At 45.2% G+C, this 24208-nt stretch overlaps 1 protein-coding gene across 3 annotated transcripts in view; it reads left to right on the top strand.

Moving 5' to 3' along the window:
* The first annotated feature begins 219 nt into the window (after positions 1 to 219).
* The window catches only part of LOC148863692 (LEAF RUST 10 DISEASE-RESISTANCE LOCUS RECEPTOR-LIKE PROTEIN KINASE-like 2.1), a 38292-nt gene continuing 14303 nt past the window's right edge, over positions 220 to 24208 (top strand). Inside the window, exon 1 of one of the 3 annotated variants that reach the window (XM_088978900.1) lies at positions 220 to 1627. In XM_088978900.1, coding sequence (XP_088835026.1) covers positions 835 to 1627 — 793 coding nt within the window. In that variant the 5' untranslated portion in view covers positions 220 to 834. Of the gene's footprint in view, positions 1628 to 2975; positions 4301 to 14273; positions 15130 to 24208 lie in introns of those variants that run through there. The other 2 variants (XM_088978898.1, XM_088978899.1) reach the window with 2 other exon arrangements.

The raw sequence follows: 24208 nt of genomic DNA, 5'->3' as shown, positions 1-24208 counted from the left end.
GGTATGTGTAATATTTCTTAGTCTGTCTTGGGCGATACCTCCCTCCCCTGTGATATTTTGGGAGGTTGACTCGAGCCATGGGCAACATAGCCCCGCAGAACTAAAACCTCAAATCCGACACAGCCCAGTGACTCCCCTGGTCCTCACTCCAACGAAAAGATTTTGTGGACCATACTCTTTTTTTTTTTTTTTTTTTTTTTCACTTTTTTACAGCCACAGGCTTTTTATTGAATGATTGGCCTCAGATGGGAGCTTTATGTTGGTATCTGAATTTCAATATGACCGACTGTGTTCAACTTCAAAAACTTCAAATAGATCTTTCATTTAAGAAAATTGTATTGGATCAAATTTCTTCAGGAAAATTACAAGTATAAACTTTGAACCAAATCCAACGATTAATCAGTCAAAAAAATAATAAGGTCAACAATATTAGCAGCTGAAATGGGTTGGACCACCAATTCTTCCTCTATTAAATATTCAATTACTCATAAACATTTTATCAAAAAAAAAAAAAATTCAAAAACCGTTTGATCAGTCACTACTTATACGAATTAAAGTATTTTTGGACGGCGCGAGTTCACTGTCCATGTGGATGCACCTGGGTCCAAATCAGAGACGATTACATCCTAGTGGTCAGTCAAAAAAGCTAGCGGTAAACCCCCAAACTTTACAGAAAATGTAGATTTGACCACGATAATTTAATAATAAGATAAGAAAAAAACAAAGAATGAACACCGCTCTGCCTCCATATCCGAAAGCCGGTGTAGAATAAGAGTCCGGTTCCGTGGTCGTCCAACATTTCTGATTCTCCGTCCCCTCAGGCCTCGGCCAGAAATGTCTCGACAGGAACCTCTCCAACTCCAACTCCACCTCCTCCTCTTCCTTTCCCTCATCCTCCCCTCCTTCCGAACCAATGGCGTCACTCCTGTGAATTCGACCTCGTCGGACTTATGCCCTTCGTACGACTGTGGCGACGGCGTTGTTATCAGCTATCCTTTCTGGAACAACAACACAAGCACAAGTCCTTATTGTGGTTACCCGAGTTTCGGCCTCTCTTGCTCACCTGACAACGAAACAATCCTCCGTCTTTCTAGTGACACCTACTACGTCAAGCACATCAATTATAGCACAAAAGCCGTCACCCTCGTTGATGTAGATGTAATGGGCAATTCATGCCCAAGGGTACGCCACAACATCTCCCTCACCAGCCTAGTGCCTCAATTGCGCTATCCTGACTACACCACTTTAAACCTCACATTCTTCTTTGATTGCTCCGGATTCCCCCAAGCATATCTAAATAATTACGCTTCGCTATCCTGCCTTATATCCGGCCAGAATCAGTCCTATGTTTTCTCGTCGGATGCGATTCCAGAAACTATTGACTGGTATCGGTATTGCAAGGACAAAGTGGTGACGTCGGTTATGCGATCGGCGGTTATGGATGCTTTAGTTATTAATACTAGCGGGTTTAGTAGGGCCCTGCAAGGCGGGTTTGAGTTGGATTGGGGAAGCCTGGTCGACTGCCGTGCTTGCGAGAACTCTGGTGGTCGTTGTGCCTACAACACCAATTCAACAAAGCTACTCTGCTTTTGCAAGGATAAAACGGGAATCTGGAAGCGTTGTTCCGGTAAGTTTTCTCTTAATCCCCCCCCATCTCGCTTTGTCTGCGAAAAGTTATTTTAATCTCCGACCACAAAGATCAGGCCACCGAAGCCTTCATTCGAACTTAACATTGGGAAGGAAATCAGGGATGGGATGGAATCACGGGACGGAACCAACTCCCCAAAACATGTAGATTGACATGACTGGGTAACATGTAGCCATCCATTTTGCAGATTTCTACATTTTTCTTGAAAATTAAGGAACTAGTTTACCGGTAAAAGGACTGTGACATAACTGGGTAACATGTAGATTGACAAAACATTCATGAAGTCCCATTGTGGTTGGTTAAGCGGCTTGGCTGGAGTCTGGATTTGGGTAGCTTAACTGAGCGAATCGTCATTGCATTCATTTTTTTGACTGGATTATATGCCAACACTTGTCAGTGACTTTAGAGTTTAGAGTTACTATTGCCATATATATGTTAGTAGTAGTGAAAATGAATCGAACTTTTAATGAATGGGCTTAAGCCCATCCAAGTTTCAACATATATATAATGGGCCAATTTCTTAGTATTGGACACGTTTGCCTTGTCACAGGAGATGCCAAGATGGGCTTGACCAATATGGTGACTATGCAGCAAAGAAAGAATGTAGTAGTTTGTTCGACTGGGTAGGACTGGTAGGTATTTGGGTCCTTCCACTTAATTCCCTAGCACGATTGGATATAAAATCTCGTGAGATGAAACGCCAACCCCCCTCCCCTCCGAACCAACAGCAATAAGGGTAGCCCATCCAATTGAGCCAGATGAGAGACCTTGTTCTCGAGTCTTGACTTTCTGCTGTCTGACGAGTATCGTAATATCCAAGCCCACTGGTGGGCAGTGAGCTAACGACTTAACGCTATTGTATTTGCTTAGGCTCACATAACTACATTTCTTTAGCTCTAATAGTAATAGTACACATAGCTCGTTTGGGCTACCTAGCGAGCCGGTTAAGAGTTCTTGCGTGTGCATTTTAACTTGTGTTATATCTACTATCCCTTTCTTCCGTATTTTTTCCCTTTGTTAATGCAAATTTTGTATAAATTTTGTTTGTCAACCAAATAGGTTTTTTTTTTCTTAGAAAAATAAAACAAATGGGTGTTTTTATATTTGTAAGTAGGTAATGGTTAACCCAAACAATTAAATGATTAATAATTAATTTAGGGTAACCATCACAGCCACCGTTTGTTGGGTTCTGTCTATGTGTTGGTATTTTATTTTCCAAGCGACGACTTTGTGGCTTGGTGATGGAGCATATAAATATATCTGTTGTGAACCACTTGCTAGCTATTGCAACCATACGATAAGGATATCAAATGAGCTGACAACTTTGTCATCTTATCCACCCCTCTTCAAATACTCTACCATGGTTATCGGCCATGCGACTCATACTCTAGAATTATACTGTGGTTGTGGCCACATGGTCTGCAATAAAAACTGTTCAACTTGTGGGTAGAAAGAATCTCTAAGTCAGCTCTTGCATTGACGAAGACTCCACGTTTTTCTTTATTGCTTTCTATCACTTTAGTATGTTGGGAAAAATCTTGGAAGCTGCTTGCTTAATTGCGCCAGTGCTGGGTTACTTGGTCAAACGGTTTTGTTGATGATTTGGGTTACTTATCAGAGACTCATTCCTAATCTGCAACTCCTCCAACCCTTTTTCCCTCTTTCTGATCAGTCGCAACTCGCAAATAGATTATTATCGAAATGGAATCTCCCTTCTCTCATTCATTTGTTACATTCTGGTGATCTCCACTCATTAATGAGTAATGACGCCTCACCTCTTCCTCTTCTTCTTCATCTTTGTCATCCTCCTCCTCTCGCTTGATCTGCCACTTTCTAGGTGCGAGTATGTTGTTGATTATTCGAGATACTCAAACTGCAGTCAATTGTCGTTTAACTGTGGAGACATCCAAAATATAAGATACCCCTTTTGGGGAGATGAGCGACCGGATTATTGTGGCCTTCCGGGATTCAAGCTCCACTGCGATGCGGATCATCGCCTTACTACTACCATAGAGATAAACTCGGCAACATACAAGGTTTCGAGCATGGATTACAAGAATCAAAATCTCAAGGTCGACCTGGCAGATTTGTTGGATAGTATTTGCCAGAAAAAACAAAAATCTATCAACGCCACCAGCCTCGTTTTTCCTGGATTTGGTCCAACTAGTGAGCATTACATGGCTCTGTTCTACGGTTGTTCCCCAAGCTTAGGGGTTATGGATGGTGCAACCAAGGTCAGTGTTAGTTGCCCCGGCATTGGTGATCCTGCTGAGGTTTACTATGTCCTCGATGATTCATTTCCAGACGAAAAACTAACTGGTAAATGTCAAGAAGGTAGTAGTGTAATAGTCCCAATTCCCTCAAATGCTAAGGCTGAGATAGAGAAGAACTCATCGAGATTCGGCGAAGTTATCAGCCAAGATGTGGATTTGAGGTGGAGTAGTAGTATTGACACGTGGGGATGCAGCGGATGCTTACCATCCCAAGGGCAGTGCGGCTGGAATTGGGAATCGAAGACATCCACCTGCTTTTGCGAGTTTGGGATTTATGAATTAAGGGGATGTGCTGCTGCTCCTGCTCCCCCCACACCCATCATCCCCCCGCACGCTGCGCCGGATTCCCATTTAGATCCATTTCCGACTGCGAGTCCGGGTACGTACCATTTTTCTGGTGCCTGATCTACTCTGCTCTCCTTATGTCGTACTTGTTACTTTTTGGAGCTTAAAACTGTTGAATTTAGAAGCTTAGAATTGATCGGAGTACAGTAGGCATCACCACTTATCTTGCATCACCTCACCTGTAGTGTATTTATTTTGATAAGTTCATCTATAGGGCTTAGAATATCGTCTGCAGGGAGCTAAATTCGTCTTCTTTTAAATCATTTTTCTTTGAAATATACAGCTTGTCATTCTTATTATAACAATTAATGAAGATAAAATAGCAGCAGCACATGCAGTACCGTTGTCCTAAAGAGGACTCCTCCACGAACACGATTCATGATAGTGGGGTAGGCAGCTGGATGTATCGATGGTTGATTAATAGTTTTAGTCTTCTAGAGGCCATAGTTAGGTGCTGTACTTCCACCAAATGCAAGCTAACCCACCTTACCCCGTCATTTCCTATACTTTCATCAAAATTCACCGGGGGTTTTGATTAGTCAATCCTCTTCAGGTATCATACCTTGCCGGCTTCATAGATTATTTCAGTGTCCATGTACCCCTGTTTCCCTAACACCACTCGTCTGCTATGTAGGCAGCTTATAGCACGGGCCTATGCATTTATATTTGAAGCAGCCGCCTGATCTAAATCATGTTGATTCGCTACGTTGAATTTGTGCTTTCCTTATTGCATTTATGCTACCGTGTTAATGAACATATTTTCCATCCATGTCGGAGATAGAGCCCTTTGTTCACGCCCACATTGATGATTTTTTTTCTTTTTTTTTTTGGGTAACTACTATTCTTGGGTTAGTACCATATAAATACAGTGCTCCCAGCATGTGAAAGGTAATTCTGGATTTCCACTCTTCAAGTTTGCGTTACATCGTCTTCTAGATAACATTACATTGGCTCATTTAGTTTCTTCATCTGCAGTTCTTCACCCCCAATAAGTTTGTTAACCGTCTCCTATTTCTTCTGCGAGTATTCTTACTCAGTAGCATAGAAGACTTGGCATAATTAAGTGGATGACCAGACCAGCCACAAAAGAGAGATAAACCATTTGAACAAGGGTAAATTAGAAAAGTCTCCCCTCAAGTTTTATTTTAACAAAAACCTCCTTAAACTTTTAAAAAACTCTACATATACCTCCCTTTCGTCATTGAACCAAATGAGAAACATTCAACTGATGCATTAATTTTTCCAAAATAGCCATCCTACCATTTTAAAAGGATTCTCGAGCCCTGTTATCATTCTAATAGGACATGAAAACGTCATTCCTGCTAATTGAATGATTCTTGAGCTCTATTAGTGTGCTGCATGCTCTATAGGTTGAGCACCCTTCAAGTTCGGAGAGAGGACTTAGGGAAAAGGGAACCAAGGATAAAGGGACGAGGGGTTAGCAGCAGGAGGTGGTGGTCGGCACAAGGGAGAGGATCGAGGGTGAGGAGACCATAAGTGGTGGAGGTGAGAAAAACGATATGGTGACCGAGTCCAGAGCTCACGAGATGGGAGAAGTCATCGTCGTGATCAAGCAAAGTGGAAGAGACGCAACCCATATGGGAAGGAAGACGGAAAAACAGAGCAATAAGCACCAAAGCAGTAGTAGACAGAAACGAGTGAACTCGACCAAACCCTTGAAATTTAAAAATTTAAAATTTAAAATAAGGTGGTTAATTCCATCTGCTAGTCTGCTTCACAGGTCCACTACTAGAGAAATCTGTAGTGGTTGAATGCTACCTCTCCTTTTGACTGAATTTTAGGGGTAGGAGATTGAAAAAGAAAAATGATGGTAAATGGGTTATTTCAAGTTAAAATCAGGATTATTGTAATAAAATTATACGTGAAAAAAAAAATCTATAGCACATTAAAAGGGTAAGATGGTCATTTTGGAAAAGTTAATGCATCAGTTGAACGTTTTTGGTCTAGTTCAGTGACTGAAGGGAGGTATGTGTAGAGTTTTCTTAAAGTCCAAGGGAGGTTTTTGTTAAAATAAAACTTGAGGGAAAGTTAATATGATTGTCAGAAACTTCCTTTTCGTATTTTACCCTTTGAACAAATGGATTGATGGTAAATACACATGGAACAATTGGGCTCGTGACCATCATCCCAATAGTCTGTACAGCAAATATTTACAGCATCTGGAATTTGATTAAACATACTGAGGGTTGGGCTGGGATCCATTTAATTGGTTATTGGCTGGGTAACACTTGTATATGTCCTAGCTAAATGGGTGTTCATCGGCGGGCTGGGTTGTTGGGTCATTCCTGCTAATTGAATGATTCTTGAGCTCTATTAGTGTGCTGCATGCTCTATAGGTTGAGCACCCTTCAAGTTCGGAGAGAGGACTTAGGGAAAAGGGAACCGAGGATAAAGGGAGGAGGTGTTAGCAGAAGGAGGTGGTGGTTGGCACGAGGGAGAGGATCGAGGGTGAGGAGACCATAAGTGGTGGAGGTGAGAAAAACGATATGGTGACCGAGTCCAGAGCTCGTGAGATGGGAGAAGTCATCGTTGTGATCGAGCAAAGTGGAAGAGACGCAACCCATATGGGAAGGAAGACAAAAAACAGAGCAATAAGCACCAAAGCAGTAGTAGACAGAAATGAGTAAACTTGACCAAGCCCTTGAAATTTAAAAATTTAAAATTTAAAATAAGGGTAGTGTTGCAAGCAATTTTGGCTGTTGTTGTAGATGATGAAGAGCAGTGAATGGCGATAAATGTCCTCATTGCGAAGGAATTTGAGAAGGAAGAAATGTATCTCTCAAAGACACCTTACCATAATGACATTTTGACCGAGTAAGAGTGGTTGAAAAATGTCATATGCAATGAAGGTAATAGGTGTTTGAAAATGTTTAGAATGACCCCATAAACATTTATTAGCCTAGGTAATAGGTGCATTGAGACAGCGAGGGTTAGTGAAAGATAGTAGATATGTATCAGTTGATGAGTAGGTTGAAATTCTTTTAAAAATCATTGGACACAACAAATCAAATAGAGATACTGCAGACCGCTTTCAACAATTTGGGGAAACCATTTCACGACACTTTAATTCTGCATTGAAGGCAATTTGTGAATTTGGCAAGGAAATTGTATGACTCGGTGATCTAACTACTGTACCGCCTAAGATACTCAACAATCCAAAATATTATCCATGGTTTGGGGTATCTCATACTATATGTGAGATAATTTTTTAATCTTTTCATTTGCAGAATTGTGTAGGTGCAATAGATGGAAACCATGTTCATACTTGTATTCCATCTGGTGATCAAGTTCCATTTAGGGGAAGAAAATCAACAACCACCCAGAATATGAAGCACTGGTCGTCGGGCTAACCTTAGCAAAGGAAATGAAAGCAAAGCACCTCATCGTATGTAGCGACTCACTGGTGGGTACGAAGCCCATGACCCCACTATGGCAACTTACTTGGCCAAAGTCAGAGAGATTCTGTACAACTTCGTCTCCTTCTTTGTCAGACAAATTTCGAGGTCCGAGAATGCTGAGGTCGATGCCTTGTCACGACTAGCTAGCACGAGTAGCAACTCTATGCGAACTGTGTATATAGAAAACTTACCTCAGCCCAACATTCTCGAGGGAGCAAAAGAGGTCACTCTCGTGTCACAAGCGGAATCGAGCTGGATCGACCCACTCGCCAGTTATCTACTACACGGGACCCTACCTGCGGAACACAATGCAGCTCAGAGGGTAAAGCACCAGTCAGCCAAGTACATCCTCATAGATGGACAATTGTACAGAAGATCCTTCACACTCCCTTATCTGCGTTGCTTGCGACCCTCAGAAGCTGAGCATGTACTTTGCAACACCCATGAAGGCTTGTGCGGTGGATAGTTGGGGGGCAGAGCCCTCGCACAGGAAGTATTACGGCAATGCTATTATTGGCCCATGATGAAGGCAGATGCACTCGAGCTCGTTAAAAAGTGTGATAAGTGCCAGAGGCATGCCAACATTCACCACTAACCTGCTGCTGATTTGAAACATCTAACCACCCCGTGGCCCTTTGCGCAATGCAGAATCGACATCCTTGGTCATTTCCCACCAGCAACAGGGCAAGGGAGGTTCTTGGTTGTAGCAGTAGATTATTTTACAAAGTGAGTGGAAGTCGAACCATTGGTAACGATCACAACCCGCAACATATAGAATTTCTTCTAGAAAAGAATAGTATGCCGCTTAGGACTACCCTGAGTGCTAATATCCGACAATGGGAAGCAGTTCGAAGATGTTAAATTTCAAAACTGGTGTGCTAAGATGGGGATTCAACAAAATTTTACCTCGATGGCACACCTCCAAATAAACGGGCAAGCAGAGGTAACTAACAGGGCGATACTTCGTGGATTGAAAGCTCGCTTAGCTCGAGCCAAGGGATTGTGGGTGGACGAGCTGCCCAGTGTCCTTTGGGCTTACCGAACTACTATTAAGACCGCCATGGGTGAAACCCCTTTCAACCTCACGTATGGCACAAAAGCGGTGATCCCGGCAGAAATCGAGGTACCCACATTACGATTGGAGGTTTACGATGAGGAAGCAAAATATGACGAGTTCCATACCAACTTGGACTTGGTAGAGGAGGTATGAGACCTGGCCTACATTCGGACCGCAGCCTACCAACAAAGAGTAGCTTGGTATTATAATGCTCGGGTCAGAAAGCGACAGTTTCGTGTCAGCGACCTGGTTCTTTGGAAAGTTATGGTACCTGAGCCCAATGTAGGTAAGCTCGGACCAAACTGGGAAGGTCCGTATCGTGTAAAATGGTTATTCGAGGAAGGCACATATGAGCTCGAGACTTTGGAAGGGAAGTAGGTACCTCGAGCATGAAATATCGATAACCTAAGAAGGTATTACTTATGAACCCATGACTTTAGGGCAAAATTTCTCTAAGTCTATGTGAATACCGAACTAGTCAAAAAAGACGACCGAATGGTGAGAGGATTGCGAGTCACTCCTAGGAGCCTAAGGGCCATGGCACCAAATTGACAAAAGACCTCGACACTACGATAAGTCCTAGTCGCTTCTTTGGCATAGGCAGACAAGTCCTAGTCGCCTCTTTGGCATAGGCAGACAAGTCCTAGTCGCCTATGAGGCATAGACAGCTCGAGTGCAAACCCCATGGTGTCTATCTACCTCAGCGTACAACGACGTAAGGTTAATCCCACCTGGAGTCCAGTTTGTTAGCTCGGCACTAAGGGATAAAGAACACTTAGGCAAGTGAGTAGCCTGTGCGTAGACAGGTCGAGTATATACCCTACAGTATCCGTCCACCTCGGTGTACAACGATACGAGGTTATTCCTACTTGGAGTCCAGCTCGTTAGCTCGACACTTCAAGGTAACCAACACTTAGAAAAATTTTTACTCAAAAAAGATTTTGATGTACTCACACACATGATACTTTTTGAAGTATTGTGTTTCATTAACAAAAGCATGCCGGTCAGAATATTACAGCCTAAATTACAGAGCATAATTACAGTCTAAATTCTAGAAATTTACAACTAAAATTATGATATATAAGGTAACAGAATATTTTCTAATATTCAAACGATTTCTTCAAGACCCTCCACGGCACTCGCTTTGAATTTGGCGATAATCACTTCAATCTCTTCTTCTACTACAACTGCTCCAATTCCCCTCCTGCAAATCACTTGGTATACCCAGTGACTTGTGCTAGCAATAACACCAGCCATCACTCCTTCGCAATGTTTGTGTATGATGGGCAGTTTGGCTTGAATCTTTCTTTAGCGACATGCCAGTCAGTTGTTAGAGCACCCATAGACACAACACGTATTCAATTTAAAGAGCAAAAGAACTATAGGGAGTTTTTGAAGGAGGGATTTCTTTTGCAATGGAAGCCGAGTAATTGCATCAAATGTGAGGGCAGTGGCGGCCGTTGTGGATTCTATAATAAAAAAATCGTATGCTTTTGCCATGATGGACGACATCGCTTAAGCTGCGGTGATGGTAAGCCAAATGGACATCCATGTGCTCTTCAGATTTCTTCCCTCGTTCTTTTCAATAATTATTTACCAATTTAGGCTCGGAGGAATAACGGAGAACAGCATGGTCTCTGTGTTCTCTCTGTCTATTCTTTTCTTTCTATCTTGTAGCTAGGAAAATTGATTGTATTGTGTTGTGACTTGTGGGAATCATTAATTTAGAGTGGTTAGAACTTAGAACTGACCGCGCTACAGGGCCCTCTTTTATGTAGTTCGCACTTGTCACTGATATTGAAACTTTCTCAGAGTTTGGTTAATGAGTCCCCCTAGCGTATACCTCCTCCTTTTGTCCCCAGATATCTGTTCCATCGTATGAAACTGATGTCTTCCTTATGGAATCATTATGACATTGCTCTTGTGTCATCTGAGAAACCAGGAATGAAATTGACCCAAATCCAACTGTTTGATGTACAGATATTTTTCTCGTAGGGTCATATCCCACAAAACATTCTTAGATGTGATTCCTTTTCTTTCCCTTCCTTTCCTTTTCAGCATGTAATTTGAATAACAGTTGCCCGAACACGATTTGACTGGTTTGAGGCTTGCATTGAACTTTTGAAAGTAGAGGTAAGCTACAAAAGAAGACAAAAGAAAATTGCAAGCCTAACAATAACAGACAATTTCAAGAGTTGAGAAAAGAACTGAAGGGAGATAGAGATACATTATCCATCTGAACCCCAAAACCTGATTGTGCTTCTAGAGTACCTGGTGATGGATTATACTGTTGGCACCCAGGATCTGCATTTGCTTCAAACGTGTTCGAGTCCTTCCCTATTCTTTCCTTGATCGCTTATTGTGGAAACAACATCTTTGGCTTTTAGGTACGAATACCTTTGTTTCATTAAGAAAAATTACGTAGGAGCTCCATGAATTAGTGATGTTTGATTAGGAATGGCAAGAGTGCGAGTTCAGGGAAGGTTTTGTAAATTCAAAACTCTACCCGTTTAACTAAACCTAATTCATATCCTCTCTAAAACCCCTAAATTGGATTCTGATAATAAATTCAAACTCTCCCCCACACATGAAAATGCAAAACCCTCTCCAACGGTACCCTCCCCTCTTGCATTTATAGGTAGGACAAGTTGGGTTTAGAACTTACATCTAATTTCGTATTACATAATTCTTATTATATATAAGCAATAAATAAGTAAAATAAATATGAAAGAAAAGCAAAATTTCTATTTCTTTGATTAAGATATAATTTTCAAATATCCTTTACAAAAAATTCAAAATATTATTAAATTCAACACATAAAGTCAGGAAAGGTTAGGTTTAGCCTAATATTATACTCTATTTGTACAAGAATTGTAAAATCTCAAAATCTACCCCTGCCCCAAAACCCGTCTTTCAAGCAAAAAAAAATCTGACACCTTTGAGGCCTGTATCCACTGGGTAGGATAGAAATTATCATCCCTATGTCTGAAAATCAACAAGGGACTTCTCATGTTTGCTTTCATTTATCCCTATTTCGATCTGCTCCTCCTTCTACTCTATCTAAGAACACGCTCCAATTATCTCACACTTTTATAATTTTTTATGTTATTTTGTTTGTAGTGCCCGTTGTTATTTTTGGGTAAATTATTGTACCCTTCCTCGCTTCTTGTATTTCTTTTCCTTGGCTTCATCACTTCTAAAGAGGACTATGACCGAAAGTCTAGTCTCTGCCCAATCCATATCCTCGCGATTTTCCTATAGACTTTCTTCTATGCTACCTTGTCTTTTTCTTCGTGTTAATTAGAGGATACTACTGTTTCTGGTCATTGTGTTCATACATACTGATGAAGGAAGATTTGGCCCGACCTCGTAGTTATGCAACACGTGGCAAAGGCAACAGTTCGGCACAAAAGCACGCATAAGGCACGAGTACCAAAGGGAGGAACTAGCGGTCCGAACTCCTTACCAGCAGTCTAAACTCACTACTTGGAATCCGAACTCTCCCTTAGGCCCCAAGTCACACCTCACCGAACTAGCCTGCCTTAAAGCAATTCGAGACACACCTCACCGAACTGGCCAGCCTTATAGCAGTTCGGGACACACCTCTTTGAACTGGCCTGCCCTATGGCAGTTCAAGACTTACCTCTGAACTCAAGACTTCACCTCGCTCACCACTCCAGCACTTCGCCTCCGGGACGCCAAACTGAACAAACCATACCATGCCTGACACCGATGAAGTTCGTACCCAGGGCGGCGCACCTGACTGACTTGGGATCTAACGCTCGACGGCCGCACTTCAAATGGCCGCACTTCAAATGGCCACCTGCCACCGCCACCTGACACTGCCATCTCCAATTACAGGGGCGGCTCTGACAAAGAGCAGTAGCGGTTCTGTCCCAACAAAAAGGATGACACCCGAACTGGCAGAAACACAGAGATAATCATACCCAACCTGACAGAGGCCTCGGAGTGAGTGCGCAAAGTGGTTATAAAAGGCCCCCTACCCCCAACAACAAGGTATGTGAACGTTGCGCTATTTGGTCTTTATCTTGCCTTTGAGTTATCTCACCGGGTTCCCCCCGGAGTTCCCTCATCTTCTCTGTTTCAGGCTCCCCGTTGCTCCAGTCAGAGGCAAAATCGTTGATAGCTAGGACTGGCCGGATTGCGCACCATCAATTGGCGCCGTCTGTAGGAACGCTTCTAAAATCTTCCCTCTAAATCTCTCTTACCTCTCTTACCTACTCTTCTTCCAAAAAACTCCAACACCCATGGCTTCCTCCAACAATGTCGGACGTGGCAAAGAAATGACCATCACTGGAGAGCAACTCCAAGTTCCCATGGTGTGTATCGGGCAGTTCACCATCCATCTTTCGGTGGATGGGATCCCCAGTTTGAATGCGCCACAAGCAGTGGCGCCCCTGAACCTTCCTGCATTGAACACCCCTCTTCCACTCCCTATTGAAACAAAATTCACTGAACCAACTGTTGTCCCACTGGCGACCCGCCAGAACCAAGTGGACGACCTAATGCAATGCATGCGGGCAATGCAAGCCCAAATGCAACAATTCCAACAGCATCAACTCCAGCAACACCATGTACTATACCACCTCTCCTAACACCATTATCAGCAGCAGTTCCCTCAGTTACCCCTAAACCAGTCACTGCTTCCCCCCCAGCACCCTGTCCTAAAGGCGGTTAAGGCCTCCCCTCAAGGTGGACGCCCTCACTGAGGAGAAGATTCCCAACTCCAGAACCCCCCTAATAGCCAAGCCTCATCCCCAGGTCGAAAGCAAAGAAAAATCACCCCCGCCTCACAGTTCGCGGGTGGGTCGAGAACCTCGCCCACAAAGTCACCTCGGCGCTCCAAGCCTGAGTTCCCACTCAAGGAGAACCGGTTCAGTGCCCTAGCAGCAGACCAACATTCTAGGCCCATCGACCTCGGCAACATGGAGGCCAGCAGCGCCAACACTAGGCCGGCTCAGCGAAGGCGTCGACGAAGTCGCCGAACTACTACCTGTGTCCTACCCGAGCTCAGAGGCAGGGAAGAGACGAGCTCGAACGAGGTAAAAACTGTCCCAATTCTCTCAGTTTCTTCCCCCCTCGCGTCAGAACTCCTAGCGGTCCCCATGCCTAAAGACTTCAAGCTTCCATCTTTGGACAAGTATGATGGGTCCTTTGACCCCAACGACCACGTTGATGCTTTCCAGTCACAAATGCACCTCGCCAGGGCCAGCGAGTCGTGCATGTGCGTGGCCTTCACCACCACCTTCAAGGGGGTGGCCCGCATCTGATACTGGAATCTAGCCCCCGAGTCAATAAGAAGCTGGGCCTAGTTCGTGCAGATCTTCATCGCACACTTCGTTACCAGCAAGCGGTGCCCTAGAACCGAGAAAAGTATCTTCGGGGTAGTCCAGAGGGAAGGGGAATCCATCCGGAGCTACATTAAGCGGTTTAATGAAACATGCTTCCAGATACTGCGGTTAGACCCCGTAGTATAGCTCACCGCGACCAAGAGAGGGGTAACACACAAGAAGTTCAAATGGCACATGGTGGTCAATCAGCCCGCAACCGTTGCCGATTTCCTCAAGCTCGCGGACAAGTTCATGAGAGCAGAGGAAGAAATCAACCAAAGAATGGAAGGTGGGGTCGAGAAAAGAAAAAGAGAAGGTAAACCCGCCAACCCAAGCAAGTGGGGTCGCAGCAAGTGGAATCTCAACAACATTATCCACCCATTTTCCAATTCACAACATCCCAAATGCGGGTTAAGCGTTATCCATTGCGATGAATATAACAGACCTATTATTTATTTTGGTTTTGGTGGTGAAAGAAAACGCTACGAAGTAGAAGCAATCCATGACAATAATAACACTATTGTGATCCGTCACTTCTCAGATGGTGATCAAGACGGAGGAGTGGAGGAGGCAGCCTGTCACTGGCACAATTTCACGGCACCCACTTTCTCCAGTTTGGCCACTACTCTCCTGTTTCAAGTAATTAGCCCTAACCTTACCTTGGTCACGTGTTCTTACAACCCCAAGTATTCCCCACCAAAAGAAATCGTGAATCAATTTTTCGAGCACACCTATTATTGTCCGGGGCGGGGGGCCTTGCATGTCTTCTACCAGAACAGCGATCCAAAGCAGGGTCGATCACTCTCCTATGTTTCAAAGGAATTTTGTTCAGTCTTCCAAATTCCCGTGCACAATCTGTTGCCGCCTCTATCTGATTCTGTCAACAAAACGGATGATCACCTCTCGCCTCTGTTGCACGCCGGCTTCTCTTTTAAATGGAGCTTTCCCCCGGAATGCCACGAGTGCAATGTCAAAGGAGTCCCTTGTCGACGGGATCCACTGACTTCAACTGTCGAGTGTGCAAATATAAACACGGGTATGAAAATACAGGCCCCAAGCCCAAAGAGACGGTATACAATTGAATACAACTTAATTTATCCTCTAATTTTTTTTATTGTTAAATAAATGCGTTCATCATTGTTTCGGTCCTTGTTTATGTCTGTGGCAATTGCAAATTTGTTACTTCCAATTCACAATCCAGGTTCTTCCTTTCCGGGTGGCTTCTGTATCCAGTCAGCCCCAGTTTGCTTATTTGTAGAACTGATCTAACTGGCAGGAATTTTCTTTTATTTTCCCTTCTTTTTTTCTTTAATTGTGTCTTGGCATACTTACATCCTTGCTTAAAATGTGGATTCCCAGTTTGAAGCAAATTTACCTTTACATTTTTTTTCAATTAAACCTGTTGTATGTATGATTATTTTGCAGGCGGAAACAATTGGAAGGATTAGAACGAAAATGGGGTTGTAACCCTACATTCGATTAATCGATTTGGGATTGGGATATTAAAGCAATTTTATTTTTTGTTTTTTTATTTTATTTAAAATAGTGAAAATAAAAAAAAGAACCCACGAACCATTGCCTAGGTCAAACGGTTTTGCAGTCCGATCGCCCGAGTCAGTGGTTTTCTAACTTTTTCAACGTTCTTTTAGAGATTTCCAGTTTTTAGTATAACCGGACCTAGGGGCCTGATCGTTACCGGTTTTTCTGGTCCGATCATCCAGTCCGGTCCGGTTTCGAAACCATGCTATTTACTACACTGGTTCTTTTTAAGATTAAAATTATATTTATATGCCAATCTACCGTGGTTCATTTTTGCCTTTTCGCTTCCCTCCCTTATTTTCTTTTCCCTTCCCTTCATTTCTTTCAACCCACACCCTAGATAGGAAATCTGAATTGCCAATTAGGCAGCTCAATTTCTCGGAACCAAAAGTGAAATTTACCATTAGCTCGATCATCTAATGTAAAGAAAATTTTTGGACCATTGAAGAAAAGGAGGTTTTCAAAGCACTAGTAATTAGGGGGAAGGGGGATTGATGTAACCGTTTTCGGCCACGTACAAATGTTTTGTGATGTAAAATTTTTTAGCAAAGTACCTCGTTATTTGACCTGGTGGTGGCGTGCCTTAGTGACGAGCTACTTGGTGGCGAACTGCCTGGGGGCGAACTGCCTTGGTGGCAAACTGCCTGGGGGCGAACTGCCTGGTGGCGAACTCCCTGGTGACGAACTGCCTGGGGGCGAACTGCCTTTGTGGCGAACTGCCTGGGGGCGAACTGCCTTGGTGGCGAACTGCCTAGGGGCGAACTGTCTTGGTGGCGAACTGCTTAGGGGCGAACTGCCTTGGTGGCGAACTGCGTAGGGGCGAAATGCCTCGGTGGCGAACTGCCTAGGGGCGAACTGCCTTGGTGGCGAACTGCCTAGGAGCGAACTGCCTTGGTGGTGAACTGCCTGGGGGCGAACTGCCTGGGGGAGAACTGCCTGGTGGCGAACTGCCTGGGGACGAACTGCCTGGGGGTGAACTGCCTGGTGAACTCCCTACTAGGCGGTCGATGCCTTAGAGAATGTTGGAGCTCCCTGGTGCGGCGCAATCCGACTGCCCTCAACATGAGGTGGTCTTCTTTCCTTTGTAGGCTACGAGAGATGAGGGACCTACGAGAACTTCATCTTTTCCTCCTCTTTGTAAGTGGCGGGAGCTGAGAGACCTGCGAGAACTCCATCTTTTCCTCCTCTTTGTAGGTGGCGGGAGCTAAGGGACCTCCGAGAACTCCATCTTTTCCTCCTCCTTGTAGGTGGCGGGAGTTGAGGGACCTCCGAGAACTCCATTTCTTCCTCCTCCTTGTAGGTGGGGGGAGCTGAGGGACTTCCGAGAACTACATCTTTTCCTCCTCTTCGTAGGCGGCGGGAGCTGAAGGACCTGCGAGAACTGAATCAGAGGTCCCGGGGGTACTTTCCCGGTGGGGGCTCTCCGATGCTTAAGTAAGCACTCTTATCGTAGAGATCTTTGAAGATAATATGAGAGAGCTAGAGAGCAGAGTTACTTCCCTTTCTTTTCCATCCCCTTCCCCTTGGGGGGGTGAGGTCTTTGTATACCGGAGTCCTCGCGGGTTAGGTGGGTGAAAAGCCTCCAAACGGTAAGACTTGTCGCATCCTGTCAGAACCGGGGTACGGTGGTGAACTCCTCGAGGTCGTCAGGCTGGCGCTTGTGTCAGGCGGCCAGGTCGGCGCCTAGGCCGGGTTGTCAGAGGGGTGCCTGCGACAGTCGGCGGGTCAGTGTTTAGGCCAGGTCGTCAGGTCGACGCCTGTGTCAGTCGGCGGGACAGTGTCTAGATCAGGTCGTCAAGCTGGCGCCTGTGTCAGTGTCTAGATCAGGTCGTCAAGCTGGCGCCTTGGTCGGATCATGCGCTAGGCTGGTCCAGGTCGGCCAGGTCGCGCAAGCCGCGCACAGGTCGCGCCAGGCCGGCTAGACAGCTGCCCAGGTGGGTCATCAACTTCGTAAGTTTGTTGGCTGGGTGTTTTCCTAGTTGTCACGGGGTGCCATGTGTCACAATTTTATTGGAGGGCCAAATCTGCCCTCATCAATAGCCCCCCACTCCCGAGCTGATAGTAACTCAGCAAAGGGAGTAGATTTCTTTTGGCCCGTAAGTCGATGAGCTAGTAAGTTCTGATCCAATTGCTAGTATGGCCCGTAGGCTTTGGGAGCGACTTGTAGTCTATTCTTTTTTGATTTTGCCCGTGCCGAAGAGGCGACCGGGTCTTGAGCAGTAATACGGCCCGTAGGCTTTTGGGAGCGACTCGTAGTCTACTCTCTTATTTTGACTTTTGCCCGTGCCGAAGAGGCGACCGGGTCTTAAGCAGTAATGTGGCCCATAGGCTTTTGGGAGCGACTCGTAGTCTACTCTTTTTTTACTTTTGCCCGTGCCGGAGAGGCGACCGGGTCTTAAGCAGTAATGTGGCCCGTAGGCTTTTGGGAGTGACTCGTAGTCTACTCCTTTTTGACTTTTGCCCGTGCCGGAGAGGCGACCGGGTCTTAAGCAGTAATGTGGCTCGTAGGCTTTTGGGAGCAACTCGTAGTCTACTCCTTTTTTACTATTGCCCGTGCCGGAGAGGCGACCGGGTCTTAAGCAATAATGTGGCCCGTAGGCTTTTGGGAGTGACTCGTAGTCTACTCTTTTTTGACTTTTGCCCATGCCTGAGAGGCAACCGGGTCTTAAGCAGTAATGTGGCCCGTAGGCTTTTGGGAGCGACTCGTAGTCTACTCTTTTTTGACTTTTGCCCATGCCGGAGAGGCAACCGGGTCTTAAGTAGTGAGGTGGCCCGTAGGCTTGGCCTGCATCAGCTTCGTAATGCCGGTCACCTACTCCTACAAGAAGCTACTAGGGGCTCGACCTTCGGGGGCAACACCACTAACTTTAGGTTGCCAGCTCACACGGGACCCTTGGAAGGCTCGACCAGTAAGGGCGCCTATGTAGTTAGTTGGCCGCCAACTCCCACGGAAGCCACGAAGAGCTCATCTTTGTAGGGGGGACTTTGCAGAGAGGACTGATGTGGCATTATCTGAATTGAAAGTAAGGTTGGTAGAGCTACTTAGTCCGTTAGCTCCCTGCATAGTCTCTGAGTTCATAAAAAATGTAAACTATAAAGCGATAACTTCAATTTCTAAAAAGTGAGGACTTAGTTTTGGTAAGATGAGAACTTAGCTTTGGTAGGATGAGAAGTTAGCTTTTTGTAGCGGGTTCTCACAGACGGTGCCAATTGATGTAACCGTTTTCGGCCACGTACCAATGTTTTGTGATGTAAAATTTTTTGGCAAAGTACCTCATTATTCGACCTGGTGGTGGCGTGCCTTAGTGACGAGCTACTTGGTGGCGAACTCCCTGGTGGCGAACTGCCTCGGGGCGAACTGCCTTGTTGGCGAACTGCCTGGGGGCGAACTGCCTTGGTGGTGAACTGCCTAGGGGCAAACTGCCTGGGGGCGAACTCCCTGGTGACGAACTGCCTGGGGGCGAACTGCCTTGGTGGTGAACTGTCTGGGGGCGAACTGCCTGGGGGCGAATTGCCTTGGAGGCGAACTGCCTTGGTGACGAACTGTCTGGGGGCGAACTGCCTGGGGGCGAACTGCCTTGGTGGCAAACTGCCTAGGGGTGAACTACCTTGGTGGCGAATTGCCTGGGGGCGAACTCCCTGGTGGCGAACTCCCTGGTGACGAACTGCCTGGGGGCGAACTGCCTGGTGGCGAACTGCCTGGGGACGAACTGCCAGGGGGCGAACTGCCTGGTGAACTCCCTACTAGGCGGTCGATGCCTTAGAGAATGTTGGTGCTCCCTGGTGCGGCGCAATCCGACTGCCCTCAGCATGAGGTGGTCTTCTTTCCTTTGTAGGCTGTGGGAGATGAGGGACCTACGAGAACTTCATCTTTTCCTCCTCTTTGTAGGTGGCGGGAGCTGAGAGACCTGCGAGAACTCCATCTTTTCCTTCTCTTTGTAGGTGGCGGGAGCTAAGGGACCTCCGAGAACTCCATCTTTTCCTCCTCCTTGTAGGTGGCGGGAGTTGAGGGACCTTCGAGAACTCCATCTTTTCCTCCTCCTTGTAGGTGGGGGGAGCTGAGGGACTTCCGAGAACTACATCTTTTCCTCCTCTTCGTAGGCGGCGGGAGCTGAAGGACCTGCGAGAACTGAATCAGAGGTCCCAGGGGTACTTTCCCGGTGGGGGCTCTCCGATGCTTAAGTTAGCACTCTTATCATAGAGAGCTTTGAAGATAATATGAGAGAGCTAGAGAGCTAGAGAGCAGAGTTACTTCCCTTTCTTTTCCATCCCCTTCCCCTTTGGGGGGTGAGGTCTTTATATACCGGAGTCCTCGCGAGTTAGGTGGGTGAAAAGCCTCCAAACGGTAAGACTCGTCGCATCTTGTCAAAACCGGGGTACGGTGGTGAACTCCTCGAGGTCGTCAGGCTGGCGCTTGTGTCAGGCGGCCAGGTTGGCGCCTAGGCCGGGTTGTCAGAGGGGTGCCTGCGTCAGTCGGCGGATTAGTGTTTAGGCCAGGTCGTCAGGTCGGCGCCTGTGTCAGTCGGTGGGACAGTGTCTAGATCAGGTCGTCAAGATGGCGCTTGTGTCAGTCGGCGGGTCAGTGTCTAGATCAGGTCGTCAAGTTGGCGCCTTGGCCGGATCATGCGCTAGGCTGGTCCAGGTCGGCCAGGTCGCGCAGGCCGCACGCTAGGCCGTGCGCGCCGTGCAGGCGCACGTCAGGCCGCGCGCAGGTCGCGCCAGGCCGGCCAGACAGGTGCCCGAATGGGTCATCAACTTCGTAAGTTTGTTGGCTGGGTGTTTTCCTAGTTGTCACGGGGTGCCACGTGTCAAAATTTTAATGAAGGGCCAAATCTGCCCTCATCAGGGATGATATAGTACTTTTTTGGATCAGTTGAAGAATATGCCTTATTTATTTTTTCTTCATAAAGGAGACTTTTTTCTTTTTTTGAAATTTCATTCAACAATCAATTAAACCTCAGTACAATCAGCCCGATGACCAGAGATAACAAACTTAAGTCGTCCAGTCCATGACTCAAACCGGCCCATGGTCAAGTCTCCTATGTGACTTGACCAAAGTCCGAACTAGTAGGTTCCAAATCTTTTTGCCTTCAAGGCTTCAACGATAACAGAAAGAGCATCTTTTTTATGGGTTAACAAAAAAGAGCATTTGAGTCATGTGTGGTCTTTCAACGAAGTTGCCAATTACTTTCCTGGCAAAGACTCTTGCTTGTTATGGCTAGACCTGGGAACGAACCCCATCTTCATCAGGGTTGGGGAGGGAGACGAGGGTTGGGCTGGGTTGGGTGAGAGGTCGATAGTTATTTTTAGCTTACATTACTTGTTCTTGTCTCTCTCTGCCAAGCAGTTTATTAAACAGTTAGGAAGGATTTGCAGAGAGGTCTCAATTCTTAGCATGATGCTATCCTTTCTTTTACCTCGGCCTCAGTTGGTTACGACGAGATTTGTTGGTATGTGTAGATTGGGTATGCGTTGATTCCTCTTCTCAAGTCTGAGCTTATTTAATTAAGGGTAAATCTCTTAAGTTATCTCTAGTTCTACCACTACCGTTGTCATCCGTTAATACTCTTTCACGATTTGTGCACATATAACCCCATATGATCTATTAAAGTTTTTTAAAATCCAATATTACCCTGATCCTGTTCATCTCAACACCAGCATAGTTCAGAAATCCCTCTTTGGTCGTTGAAGTTCTCAGACCTTCCCCTCCCCCTCCGGTCTCTCTCTCCCATCATCGAAATGGTGGCAGAAAAATGATGTTCAAGCGACCCTCCCGTCATTTCAAAACCTCCATCGGTCTCAAACAAAACGCCAATCCCCGAAATGTTTCGGTTGTGCTGTGGAGTTTCTCTCCGTCGAACTAGCGGCGCCGTCATCAGGTGTTTCTACCGAGTTTGGAGGCATCCAATGAGTACCAACTCGCCTAAGGAGAAACTTCGTAGTCTTCGTAGTATTTGCCTTCATTGATGCCCTTTGACGGCGACATTCCTCGACTCCTCGCCCAGCATGGCCGTCGACTGCATGTAGTGGTGGTGGTTTTAGTAGCAGCAGTAATCGTCGAGGGAGAATAGTCAGGATTGTTTTTTCCTACGACTTGGGAGAATAGAGGAGAACCAGGAGGATGAGATCGGAGAGGACGACGAAGAGGAAACTGAAACTCTAGATTGATGTTCATCATCGGCTTCGTGGCGATGGTCTTTCGATCTGGAGGTGAAAAGGGAGGTGAGCAGAGAGAACCTTTCGTGTTTCTTCTTACGACCATGCGCGGCGATGTTTGAGGTGGGACCCACTTGATGAGTACTGTAAAATCGTTGATCGAAGTTACTGTAGTGCCAGGAGGAATCGTCCGAGTGGCGGCGAACGTAAGGAGAGACGGAGTGGGGAAAGACTAGTGGCGGTGGATGTGAATCAGATTTCCGACGTTCTTCGGCTTGGGTTTGGACTTGAGTGGCGATGAGAGCGCTCACGGAGACAAGAAGCGCAGACGCCGACACTGCTTCTGAGGTCGGAGAGATGCTTCTTACACCTCATTTACCCAATTTGTATCGTTACCTCTCTCTCTTTCTTCTGTCTGCAAGTGCCATGTTCTATTCTTATGGCTAAATTTGTTCTGATCATCGTTCACATAAACCCAGTAAAGGAGGAATACAATTTTCCAGGCTGCCGATACACAGGAAGATCTTGATGACACAACAACTGAAAGTGCAAATGATCCATCTGGGAGAGAAGAAACACTGTGGAGGGTTGTTCCTCATGAAGGTTTTCCGGAAGATCGATTGCGGTGGTTGAAGCTGCAGTATTCATGCATGTTGAAGAAGCTGAAAGACTGTATTACTCGGTAGTGAAGGACCCTTATTTCACCGTCCCTACCACCATCATGGAAACTTATTTGACCGTCCCCATCAGATGGCCCTTAGTGGAGCCACAGAGAGTTCTGGTCGTCACATCAGAGTCGGCCCTGTTTTGCTCCCCCATCTCTCGATCCCTGTTTTGTTCCCCCACTAGAAACCGGCGTATCTACACGCCTGTACCTTCCAAGCAACACCCACCAATAGAAATTGTCCTGGTAAAACCATGGATATGCGGAGCAAGCATGGTGGTTCCTGTAATTGGAAGTTCGGAGGTGAAGTACTATTATGATTTGGGAGGGGTTTTTAAGCAAGGTTTTGAGGTGCAGTGGAATGTAAACGATTCATTCTGTGGGGAATGCTTGGACTCGGGTGGATGATGCGGATATAACTCCACCTTGGAAGAACCCACTTGCTTTTGCCCTGACGAGGCTTACCCAACTACGTGCCCGCCAGGATCCTCGGGTATGTAAACACCTTTTCTTGGATATTTCTTTTACTGTTGTCTTACCTTCGGACTTTGTTCTGATGATATATACTATTTTGATACACCCGCTGCTTTGAGGGATGCAAATGGATTGGATTCAATCTGACGAATCCGATTCGTTTAAGTTTGCAGTTGGATTATTCATTTAATCATAAACGGATCAAATTCCAACACATATACAAAATACTAGTTTTTAGTATCAAAACTTTTAGAATTAACTAGGTTTATTCTTATGCTGATTTTTATACAGATTCACTAACATTCCAATTCAATTGGATGGGAATCAGATATCAAATCGAATTTGAATTTATATTTTACATATACATTAGCTATCGAATTGATTGGATTCTAATCAGATTGGATTCAAATATATCCTGCTGAGTTTGATCTGATAATTTTGCAAAACCCTACTTGGTGCACTCCAGGCAGAAAATGTAAAACTCTAGTTGTGTTAGGGCCCTCAATACCCCGGACTAAGTGCAAACTATGTTACACGACGCAGCCAGGGGGAAAAGAGTTTTCAGTATAGACATATCCTATTAGTCAAAATTGAAACATGGACCCGTTCATTTCAGAGTTGTTGAATGTTGTTTTCAAGCCCATCTTAATCATACTCACGTCATCTTTAATTTGATTTTTTTTTTTGTTGTTGTCATCTAGAAAAGAAAAGGAATTGAAATCAAAGAGAGGATTAAGGTGATATCCATTTTATTTTTCAATAAGAGAATTGATATTCCTTTTCAAGTGTGCCATGTGTACATACTTAATGTCGATGGCCTACGTCAATCACCTCAGACATGGAAAGTTGAGGTTAATTTCTGAATTATGATCAGAACTCTAAGGCCAATAAATGGTCTACTTTACTTTATGAATGTAGTTACCACAATCTTCAACTAAATTAATTGATAGGCAGCAAGCTCGAAGGAGAGGGTAGAATAACTTGTGGAAGCAGACGCTTTGCTGGAATATTACTTAAGATATTCTAGACATGGGGTTAGGAGCACAATTCTTAGAGAAAACAGTTTTGGTTGTCTTTGATACCTTTTCCCGTCTATACCTTTTGGGTTGATCTAACATAAATTGGTGAAATATGTAGTCTTAAGTCACATCACATACGAAAATCACATCAACTAAAACAATGCGTGTGTGGTTGATCATGGAAAACAAAAACAATTTAACTGATATGGCAGTTGTTTTTATTTTCAAAAACAAAATCAACCATGTATTGGAAAGGAACACCT

Source organism: Nelumbo lutea, chromosome 3 (assembly GCF_056320005.1).
Source record: "Nelumbo lutea isolate HS-2025 chromosome 3, American lotus-T2T, whole genome shotgun sequence".
Classification (NCBI taxonomy): Eukaryota; Viridiplantae; Streptophyta; class Magnoliopsida; order Proteales; family Nelumbonaceae; genus Nelumbo; species Nelumbo lutea.
The sequence above is the reverse complement of the archived record's forward strand: the minus strand, read 5'-3'. Positions and strand labels throughout refer to the sequence as shown.